Below are 12,201 nucleotides of genomic sequence, written 5' to 3' on the forward strand. Positions count from 1 at the left end.
GGTGAAGTCTAGTATGCCAGAAAGTACTATAGGCATCACCCCAGAGATGGTTTCCTTTGCTGTAGTAGTATTTATGCTAGTGATACTGTTGTGCTAGATACTGCCCACAGGCAGTTGAATTTAAAATATATTTCTTTCTTTCTTTCTTATTAAATTTATATTCCACTAATCAATAGTCTAGCAGGACTCTCTAAGGCGAGAGGGAGTTTGGCTGGTCTCCAGAGAAATTATCTGGGAAGTTCTAGCATCTCAAGCCTCTCTGTGCATCTATATACTGGCATTTCTAAGCAGTGAATGTTTTGAAAAAGTCTCTTCAGCTTACCAAAACTGGCACAGGCAGGGAAACAGGATTTGGGGATAGATATCGACGGGACTTCCGAATTGCAAACTTTTCTGTAGGCAAAGATTTTCCTGCTATTTTCAGTTTCAAACTAGGCACAGTCCTGGCAGGAAAAACAGAAAAAATAATTTACATGGCTTCCTCTGTAACACCTGTTAATTCTCTAAACAGCTGGAGGAAAAGAGACCAAAACAGAATGGAAGAACTATCCCTGCTTGTATTATTTCCAATAAGCTTCATCCAGTAGGAGAAGTTCATTTAAAGATGAACAACTTCTACTCAAGTGACTGGAAAAATCTGAAAAGGTGCAGTGAATAAATTACAGTGGGTCAAGAAATGAGTGGCAGCAACATTAATATTAAGTGCACAGAAATGTACAAATGGGCTTAGAATTTGAGAAACTATAAAAGGTAATTCTTCTCCAATACCCTTCACCTTGATATATACCTTGGGAAGACTGTAAAAATCTTACCTAAAAAGTGCAATTTCATCATCCCCAAAGGGTTTATGTTCCTCTGGTCCAAACATGCAGAGATAGGCTGCTTTCATATACATGTATGTAGCCTAAGATGAAAATAGTTTCTGATTAATAATTCCTATTCAATTTGTATTCATATGTTCCCTTCAATGCACAAGTCAGCCCTGTAAAATTGAAGATGCACCACTCTCTGGTCCCTAAATTAACATTACTTAGAACATATATTGTTGTACTAGGATATTCTAACCTCCTAAAAGAAGTAATTTCAAATGCTGAGTGAAGACATCAGAAATGTATTAGTATTATAATCAAGCATTCCTGTATCACTGGGTCACTTTGCATGGCAGGGCAAACCCTCACTGCAAATAAGCTACACACTGTGTTGTTTGTGCAACAACCTGCAGTGTGCCAATAAATAATCAGATTGACTGACTGTGGGTTGTCCATCACTCCTTCCACAGGTACCTCAGTGGTCTTGGCAACTGAATCCATCTTGTCTCCTCTCCTTTTACTCCCTCCCTCCTTTCAGTGTTTTCAGAGGAGAAGGTACTAACATATCATGAAAATAAAAGAGAGAATATCCCTTCTGAGTTGTCCAAAAGGAATATTTTGCATTTAGGAAACAATCTTTTTCCACCATCAGCAGCCTCAATTAAAATTCTGCCATGAAACATTATTAGCATTGGCATAAATGGCCGTCCCTGTCCTTCCCTCCCCCTGCCCCAAAAAGTGTAGCCTTGTCAAAAATTCTGTTTTAAATGAAAGCTTTGCTTGTGACACTGGTTAAAAAGTGTTCCTGTAAATTAGGTGAGGTGCATTTTTCCATCTTCCTGAGTAGCTAAATTTTCAGGGAAAGAAACAATAGGGGACATTGAGAACTGTCAGATCCAAACTTAAAGCCTAGAGGATCCTGATGTGAAGGGAGGCTACCTATTTGCCACTCCCTATGAAAGCAAACATCTACTTGTGGCTTTGCCTTCACTCGACAGCTTGCCGTTTGACAGCTGTCAAAGTGAATCTGTAACCTGGCTTTGTCAATGTCATGCTGACTACTTTAATTGCAAGCAGTTCCTGGGACTTTGATGAGGCACTGCTTAAAATTTTAGGGACTGAGAGTTGTGTACTTGAGCAATTCAGAACTACTGGTAAATGTAAACAAAAAATGACCAGTAAATATTTCCTTGTACTTGTGGTAATACAATAATTTTTTAAAAAGTGGCAAACCAGTGATGGCACTTCTGATATGCTGCTTTGGCACTTTGGGGGGCTGTCACAGATCCCTAAAGACAGACAGAAAGACAGACAGCACCATGGTGACTGCAATGGTAGGGAAGAGAGCAAAATAGTGAAAGTCACTCCAAAATGCCATTTGGGCACTTCATTGAGTGGCTGTTAGTGGCAGTGACTCTACGCAAGCTCACCATTTTCCTGGAGCCACAATGTGGTCAGAACAAGCCATGGGTTGTCAGGGTACCTTGTTGCTCCAAAACAAACTTCCCTGCAGGAAATGATCTGGGTTCACAAGGCACAATAACCCACCACAACTCTGGCTACCCACAGTGGATTGCCATGCATGTCACCATCACATGAAAGAATAATCAGGCTCAATTCAAAGGCACAACATTTGCAAGTATCAGCCCATAAGCAGGTTTTCCTTAGGTCTTTCCCTGTAGATCTATGTTTGGGCTGTCACATTTTGGACCGAAGACATCAGTACATAAAGTTTAACAAATAAATATCCTCTATACAAGAAGGCAAGATGTTGGGAAGAAGGTGAGGGTAGAATCTTCTTTCTGGCATCCTATTTTTGATATGCTGGGATTTCTATTTTTATACAAAGGACAATTCAACCAGGTGGTCATGTACTCCCAGTGCACAGTGGAACAGCTCAAACTACCCATTTACCACCTCACTAAGAAACAAGCCTGACTGCAAACTGCAATAACCAAAGTAAAAATGTACTGTAAGTTTCCACTATAATGGTTTATTGAACAAAGGTGATGCAAATTCTTGCCAATCATTACATACCAATACAGTGCAATGCAGGATGACAGAATAATGCATTTCCTTTCTCACTTAAAAGCAAATAGCTCCCAGCCTAGAAATACTTGAGATGAGAGCCATCATTATCGGGGACAACAGCAATACTCTTCCTCTACTTTAGTAACATTTCTGATTACTGCCTGAGATCACAGAGGTGTTTCTTTAGCTCCTACCCCGATCCCAACCTGATTGATTCCCAAAGAATCAAAACTCACAAGAACTTTAATGGAATCCAGCACTTCAGCTGTTTCAATAAATCTCCAAAGAATGCTTTAAAGTTCCCTATAATGAGAATATCAATATTTTTAAGTATCCAGACCAGATAGTGTGACTTGAAGGCTACAGAGCCCCCATCACTGCTCCAGCACAGGAAGTTATTTCAAAATTGCCCCCTAAAAGAAGAACATCTCTAAATACATCAGAAAAAGCATGGCCAAATATAAAAACGCAAGATTTCTCCATTGCCTGATGCAAGACCTTATGGTCAAGAGAGCTCCAGTCATTCCAAAATTGAGTCAGTTCCATGCTGCCTCAGGAAAGAAAAGGTCGGTTCACCACATGGTCAGCATGTTCCAACTGGGATCTCTTCAGCTGAAGAAACTAGTTCCAACCTGGAACTACTGAGAGACAATGGGCCAATGTGCATGATTGCTGCTGCCCACCATGGCTTAAATAAATTGTGTTGGACTGTGGTGTGTTTAAGCAATCACTGCAAATATCTAAGCTGTGGCAGGCAGTTGCAGCAGCTTATTATGACATGTGAGCTTGGAAAGGGTGGCTTGCTGCTGTGGTTAACAGGGCACACTAGAATCCTACTGTAGCCCATGGTTCTAGGGGGCTTATTCAATCACGGTAGGTAACAATGATCAAGTGTGGCTTAGTTGTGTTTCTTATGACTGAAAGTATATCCCATCAGAAGGGCTTTGGCCAATCAGGCTGAGAACTGAACCCAGTCACTGAAGAGTAAACATGCAAGATCTTTCCACCTCACAGACATATGACTTCACCCCTAAATGATAATATGTCTTTGTATCTGTGAGGGAGGATTCTTACACAGGTAACTGAATGTGCATTTATAGTTTTAAAACACTGCTGGAAATTGGGAAGGAAAGGTTTAGGGAGAAAAGGTGGAACTGAAAAGGTTAAATTGACATCTTTAGAAATGTAGATCATTTCAGAGTGAATCAATAATTTCTGTTGGAGAAAGAAAAGGGATTTGAATCAGGGACATATTGAAATTAGTCAGCAAAATTTGTTTCTCTCTCTACTCTTGCTGAACCGTTCTGAGTAAGAGAGAAGAGCAAAACTACTGACCCTTCAGAACTGCAAATGCCACAGGGACTTGGTTAGAAAGGGAAAGTGACAGCTACTGTGCGGAAAAGGTTTGGGCACTCTGAGCAGCAGTCAACTTATTTCTAAGTGAACCTCAATTTGCCTGGATGGTCAGCCACCTAAGAATAATCTTTCTTAGCTACAGTGATCATTCAACAGTTTTTTAACCACCATTTGGAATATCTGTTTGAAATTATTTAACTTATCTGAATTAAATATGTAACAATATCCTTGCGGATCAGATGTGTTCATCACATCTTCCTTTTGCTCACCTTTGACCAGGTGTTCTCTTTGCTGAGCAGGTCTGCATAGAAGTACGCCATCTTCCACTGACGTTTGTATGTGAAGCACCACATCAGCTCCCAGTAACACATATGATGGAACTGCTTCCAAATCTGCTGGGCATCACAACATTCCTCGAACCTAGCGATGGCCTAGGAAAAAATCCAAATGTAACTACAGCATTACTTCAAGCTTAAACAAACTTTAAAATTCATCCAAAATATATCAACCTTCCAAGCATGTATTCAGGCTAAGGAAAAGGTCCTTCCTGGCACCAAGAAGACACCTGAAGGGCGTGTGACCACAACTGGGGAGCCACCATTGAACAAGCCCTATTCCTGACTAAGGTCAATCCCAATCCCAATTCCAAAGACACAGGGCGGGGCTCGGGAACTGATGAATCTCCAAGCACAATTGTACTAAAACAGGTTTAGGGGTAAAGTAGGATGGCTACTGGTGTTACATTTCTGGTCCTAGCAGAGTCATGGAAAAGAGCAGGTCATCTGTGCATGTGAACATTTGACCTCAGGTGTGCCTTGAATTTGCTCAAGAGCTGATCAGAATGTTGTATAGAACTAGAAAGTGTAGACTAGGTCCGCTGTCCTTTATACACTTAGTTTAAGGTTCTGTATATGTAAATGGATTCTTCAAGAATCAGCTGGATTTCACCATCTGTGGAATAATCATGAATCAGAGCTCTTAAACTCAAGAGATGACAGGGGAAAGATAAAAACAGATTACTTACTCCATCAATATTGCCTCTTATTGATTCTATTCTCCCTGCAAAAAATAGGAATATGGCTCCCTGGAATGAATCCAAGAGAAAGCATTGGCAACAATTTTCATATAGTGACATATTATGTAGCTGCACATATTAGATGAACTGAGGATACATCTTACTTTTGGATATCGAGTCAAGTAAGGCTTGAGAAGTTTCTCTGCTTCTTCAACATTTGCTTTTCCTGTCCCTAAATGAATTGTGAGGAAAAAATAAGTTGAGAAGCAGAAATGTTTTAAACACATATTGAAAACCCAGGTTTTCCCTGAGCCATGAAGTTCTCTACTACCGCCAGGTTTTATTGTTCTGGGAATATAATTTTTAAAATATTCATTTTTATTATTTTTATCTTGTTTCAGTTTTGCTATGTTGTACTTTAATGTAAATGACTAAAGGCTATACAGCAAGCGGTATAAAAGCATTATAGACAAATAAACAAAGAAACTGTTTAGAAAGCCATAGGAGAATTCGGAGTCCCAGCTCTGACCTAGGAAATTCACCTTGAGGCTACAACTAGGAGTCCGAATCCAAGGTGCCCTCCTTCCACCCCTGCAGCTGGTGCAAAAAAGAGCTCAAAGGGGCAATCTCAGATGTGTTGCTTTTGGATGTTCTGGTGGGGAGAGAGGAGACAGATGCCACCAGCATGCATATATATCCTGGCAGTGCTCATCCCCATTTCTTTACACTCTGGGTCAAACACTGAGGTGGCCTAAAGTGGCTGTCTAAGGTTTTGCAGACAGGAAAAGTGCAGAGGTAACTGCATGGGATTGTGCCACCCATGATGACATTAGAAAATGTAGAAAGCTCCAGCTATAGTTTAGACCATTTAGTTTGATGCAGAGAAAACAGAGGAGAGGGGTTCTTCATTTCAGAGAACAATTTGGATAACAATGTATTTTTGAATGTGTTCTGAGATTCAGAGGACTGTTATTAAAGGATGTCCTAGCAATGGTATAACAGAGCTACCTAAGTTCTATTGTCTACAATTTTTGGCACTGGGGACAGTGGAGTCTTCTTATATTTCTGGGCACAAGGGGTTTAGACTTCTGCAATCATAAGGCCATCTTAGCAGCATCAGAGGCTAGTGCAGGGACCGGGAACTAGAATCGCTTTTAACCAGCAATCGTCCACTGCATCTTTAGGGCTAGGCTCCTAGCAATGGAGGCATCTGTAACCCCACACCAAGAGTGCTGACTACTACCCTCCGGTTTTGGTTTTTTTTAAATTTATTAGATTTATAGACCACATTTTTTCTTACAAACTCAAAGCGGCTTATATCATTCTCCTCCTGCTGTTCTCAATCATATCCAACAACAACAACCCTGTGAGGTAGGTTGGGCCGAGAGTCTGGGACTGGCCCAAGTCACCCAGTTGCCTCCATGGTCGAATGATGAGAACACAGATCGCCTGAGTCCCAGCCCCATGCTCGTAACCACTATAGCACACTGGTTCCTGTGACCTCACAATGCCTCCTCTAGAATAGGATAACAAGGAGCACACCCTTATTTTAAGGGATGGGAATGGCAAACTCATCACAGAGTTGATCATATTTAATGCCTCTCAAATCCCTGAGATTAGTCTCATTCAAATAGTGTAACCATGTTTCAAAATCATTTGGGATGAGCTGAGCATAAAGTTATATCCATCTTGAATATTTCCCAAAAAAAGAAAAAAATTGAAAAATTATTTGCATACAAACAGTTCAAAACCATTTAAAAGAACTAATCTATAAGCAGGTTTGCATTGAATGTCACTGTTTTCCATCCTGAGGCAATCTTGATTTATGAAGAGGAACATTTAAAGAAGAAAATGAATCCTACCTAGCACAAAACTGAGGAAGGTGTGATAGCAGAGAAGTAGCATAGTACACAGCACGGATCTAAAACTGTACATTGATGCTCCCTCTTGAAGCTGCTGCAGACCATGTTCCTGCATCGTAGCCAAAGAAAAGCTTGTAAGTTCATTCTGTTTCTGACTTGCTTTATTTGTTTCACTCCAAGAGGCTAGTATCTCCTAGCATATCATATGTCAGTATCATGTGGTCAAATCAGTTTAATACAGCTAGCAAAAGAGAAAACAATCCCAGAGCAAGTAACCATGAAGTTATAAGAACTTTCTTATGCAACCACTAAATGAACAAGTGATGATTTCGCAGAACTGAGAGAGAACACAATAGCATTTATCTGCATTTTTTTTCAAACAGAAGGAGTGGTGCCATTTCCATCATGCAAACTAGATAAGTCTCTATATAACACACGTCACCTCAGTGAATTCAACACATGTTGATTTCCATGACATTTCACAGTAAGGTTGGAAGAGAACTTCTAATGAAACCAAACAGTGGAAGATTCACAGCAGATAAAAGGAGGCATCACACTGAGCATACATAAAACTATGGTGTATGTAACCACATGATGCACTGATGGCCATCATTTTGTGCAGACTTAAAATAGGATTAGACAAATGAATGGACAGTAAATATGCCAATAGTTACTAGTCATGATGTGCCCAAGGCAGTATACTAGCTCTCAGTAAGCTGAACTTCCACCTTGCCTGTAGACTTGGGTTTGGTCATGATGGGAACAAAATGTTGGCCCTGCAAAGCTTGCCTTGCAGTGTTTATGGAGAAGGCTGTTGCTTTCTCTTCCCTCATTGCTTTCATGCTTCTCTCCTCTTACTGCACCACCCTTTTCACCAAACTAGATCTTCTCTCTAGATTTGTCTGCATCTCTGCAGCATCTGGGTGTCTGCTCCCCCTTTCCTAGTTCCACCCATGACAAAAGCTTCAATGCTGAAAATGAGATGAGGGGCTGATTTCCAGCCTGCCTGAGCATATTCACCATGCACTCACTCCTGAAATCTGAATGCTCTTTTAAATTAATGGAAAGATCTCCTCAACATACAGTAATGCAGTTTTATAAGCAAACAAAATCTATGTGGCTAGGTTCTATAGGCTGCTCAGGTGTGTTTTATTTCAGCTTCTACAGGGATCTAAGATGGAACAATTCAGTTCAATCTTTAACACTGTAAGTTTTAAAAACCCCTTGTTCTTATCTTTTAATCTGAAAAGTTCTACATAATCTACATACAGTTAAAATAGTTCTGCTAGTGAGAAGACACTAAGAATTCAGATGTTCACACTGTTGCCTTATTAGTCAATTATAAGGATACATTTTGTTCTGTTGTTGGCTTATTGAGCCTGCTTTGACTGTTTTTAAATTTCTAAGAGAGTCACCTTGATCAATCAATAGGAAGTAGAAATATGTCAATAGATAAATAAATCTGGAAAGTCAGGTAAGGAAAGCAGTAGAAAGAGAATGGTGATGGAAAAGCGAAGGGTGCAAAAAGCTAAGCAACTGAACACTCACTTTTCATTACTCCCAAGTGTTTCCTTCTATCCAAATTAGTTAGCTGGAGCCTTGTTACATGCAAGTTCCTTTAACATTAAATTCCTCCCTACCCCCAAATGGGTATACATGGGAAGCCAGACCAAGGCTGTTTTATCTTGGCCTATTTTGGCTCAAAATATCCAAGCGCATCTTTAATCAACTGCCTACTTTGAAGGAAAAAACAACAGCCAGCCAAGTGCCCTGAATAAATAATACATGCGAAAGGATTCTTTCATTCAAGATACTGGAAGACACAGGATATAAATGGTGAGTAGAATACAAATAAAAAATGAAAGTGATCACAATAGGAATTTTCAGTGGGCATGCTTTGCAGAGCCTATTTTGCATCTTTATTAAGCAAAGCAAATTCACTCGATAATAAGAAAATTCACTCAACTTTACAAGTCACAATTTCTGAATTATAAAGCTTTTTAAAGGAGTGATGTCACAAAGCTCCCTTTCTTGTCACATGATTTAACAAGTGATATTCTCTTTTCAGAAACTGATTATTTGGTCAGGAAGCAGAAAAATCACTGTTTGTCAGAGGTCTTGCAAGTATTTCTTACTTGCTGTCAACATAGGGTAAGAATAGGTTGTCTGGGAAAGTGGTAAATTAAGCCAGGTGTATATTAAGAGATAAGTCTATCATCCTTCTGAAGGGCAGGTTTCATCCAGTGCAGCCCTTGAGCAATATTGAGGCATTTCTTATCCAGAGTGTATTGGAAACAGAATTCAACTGGTTTCACAGAGCACCCAGCAAAGCTCTTATAGCTGTGATCCTCCCGTCATGTTTACTTACAAGCCCTTTCCCATGCAGAAAAGGTTCTTGGCAATACCAAGTAAGTTTATTGTTTGCAGGCTCATCCTGTTTTATTGTTTCCTGCTGATCCTGGCTAAGGGATGCCCCTTCCATTTCCTCTCTGAGTTGCTCAATATCATCTTTATATTCCTGCAACTACTGAAACCAGAAACAGCACCTACTATGCCCAGTTATGATAGGGTTGTTGATTGATGCTTTTTTCTTCTTGTTAATGTATACATCAGGTTGAGCTACTGATAATAGTATTGGTCCTCAAATCTAAACTAGTTTTTCAGGTAATTTAATATGAAATCCAAAATTATTTATCCTATAAAAGTTTCTGTTTTATAGGTTTTGAGAGGTTTTACTTAAGTAATCTGTGCAATTTTGTACCTTACATAGGTTAATCAAGTAGAGTTTTAAAATTACAGATTAGTAATTTGTGGACATAAAAGCAAAACTCCTTAGGTTCTATTGACTTCACACTTTTCAGTATTAACAGCAGAGTTTAAGATTTAAAGTTCATGGCTACTGAATAATTTCACACATCTGTTAAAACACAAAGACATATTCCAGACAGTTGCTTCATGTGCTCTAAATAAGACATTCAATTTATTAGCATTTTTGCAATGAGCCAACAAGCTGAGTCTTATGTCTGTTTCTTATTGACATAACTAATCGGCAGATAATTAATGGTTTTGAAAACGATGCTTAAAAGTGTAGATGTCACAGTTGCTATAAACTGAGCTTAATTTCTGGCATTTTTGTTCTTTCCTTGAATGGGGATGTAAAGGGCAGCTGGGGATGGTCTCTGTGTGGCAGAAGCTTAACTGATGATGGATTGATTAGTGTTGCTGGACATTACAGGGCATGTTTGTTATACTGTCCAATACTAAGCAGGGGTCCCTACGTAGAAAATATTCAACTTCATTGAATCTGAAAGGCATTTAGAGAGGCCTTAGGAGGGCCACTTTAACATTTTAGAATGGGGAAACACTGCACAACATCTGGAAAACCATCAAATGGCCATAAAATCAGGAAACAGGCAGGGGAGAGGGAAAGAAGTACTGCCAACTGGAGAACCTCAGGGGCCTGAATTGAGACCACAGGATGACTGAGTTTGGAGCTGTCCTGAGGCTCTGTACCCCTAAGAGTATCTTGCAGTGCAGAAAGGAATGGCTGAAGGCATACACTCACATAGATATGTAAAATAACTTTGTAGATACCAGAAAAGATGTTGGGTGCAATATTTATTTTGCTTTATCATTGCCGAATGTGCCCTAGTTATTACATTCAGGCAAATCTAGAATCACTTGTGGATAAAAATGTTGCTTCAATTTAGCTGAATTAAGATTGGGAGCTATTCTAAATGTTTACTAAGCCTATAAATGAAGAAAGCAAAGCTTCAAGAATTTCTGACTAATGTTAAAAGAAATGTAATGATATTTCCCAGATATTGCCTCATGTAACAGAAATTACTCATCATGAGCCAATTCAGCCTGATGACAGTTTTCCCTTTAAATTGCTTAAGGATCCTTTCTGATAAGTGTCCCAGGCTGTGTTTCTGCTGCCTTGAATCAGAGATGCTGGGATTCAATTTCCTGTTAAGGCTTACCGAGTCATCCCAGATAAGCCTGTCTCTCTCCACATCAACTTCTCATTTATAAAACTGCTATATGAAAACTTGCTTTGCCTGATCATGTCAGGAACAAAATAGGGTCCAGTATGCAGACTGACAGTGTCATATAATTCATTAGCTAATAATGCCATAAGCCTCATTCCTCAAAAGGACAACTGCTAATATAAACCAGGTGGTTTGACTAACATTAAAATATTCCACTTTATATTAAACATCTCAGGCTTTTCAGAAGAATGGTACTTGAACTATCATTACATAGACACATTAGAACAACCTGAGAAGGACAAAATTAGTCTTTCAGTTACCCAACAGTCTTGTTTATTTATTTTGCATGTAATCAAACTGAAATCAAAGCCTCTGTTCTGATGCTATCTAAAATATTCCAGTGGCTGTAATTTCTATCTTTCCCATAAACTCCAAGTAAGAGTTACCATCCTATACATCTTGAGATCACCATGTGGAAGAATGCAGCCCTAAGGAAGAGTCTGCGATTTAAAGTACACTTTAAGGCCAAATTATATTTGATATTAGTACTGTGAATGCAATTATTATGCATTTTTTCATTAAAAGCCTCAGGATCCCAAGGAGTGAGAGAGTCTAATTCTCTCTCCCACTGCTAGCTCCTAGACAAAAACTTTATCTCTGAAGCTACTATTTATATTTCAAGAGAAGGTACAGTGGTGCCAATCAAAGTTTGGTTTTATGTGTTACTTTCCTAAAGGTAGTTCTCTTTAAATTCTTGAAATTGAATATATTCCCCTTTACATACAGTCCACTGAGAACTCCTGCAATTGTCCATGTATTGCATCTCAAAATGTTAACTTTACATAGTGCTGGAAAAGCATTCACATGACAAGCAAATATGGAAACAAAGTCTGTGTGATCTAGCAAACATTTGCAGTAGAGAAGGGTTGGATTCAGATATACACTTCTATGAACAGAAGGGTCTTTCCATTTGCAGAAGGGGCTTTGACCCCACAGGGCCTCCTCCTGGAAGGGCTGGGAAAAAGCATTTTTACCAGGTTCTCCTTCAAAAGTACCTTCCAAGATGTTTTAGATGTTCAAATCTCCAAAGCGGCTTTACAAAGGGAGAATAAGGGGAGAAATGCCTCACTGCTTCC

General features: G+C 39.3%; 1 protein-coding gene across 1 annotated transcript in view; it reads right to left on the minus strand.

Moving 5' to 3' along the window:
• Positions 1-808: 808 nt before the first annotated feature.
• TTC39A (tetratricopeptide repeat domain 39A) overlaps positions 809-12,201 on the minus strand; it is a 33,278-nt gene continuing 21,885 nt past the window's right edge. Inside the window, 5 exon segments of the mRNA XM_044430215.1 lie at positions 809-904; positions 4,466-4,627; positions 5,221-5,280; positions 5,376-5,443; positions 7,074-7,182. Of these exon segments, the coding sequence (XP_044286150.1) occupies positions 809-904; positions 4,466-4,627; positions 5,221-5,280; positions 5,376-5,443; positions 7,074-7,182 (495 nt within the window).

Source organism: Varanus komodoensis, unplaced genomic scaffold (assembly GCF_004798865.1).
Source record: "Varanus komodoensis strain SLA01 unplaced genomic scaffold, ASM479886v1 scaffold20_1, whole genome shotgun sequence".
Classification (NCBI taxonomy): Eukaryota; Metazoa; Chordata; class Lepidosauria; order Squamata; family Varanidae; genus Varanus; species Varanus komodoensis.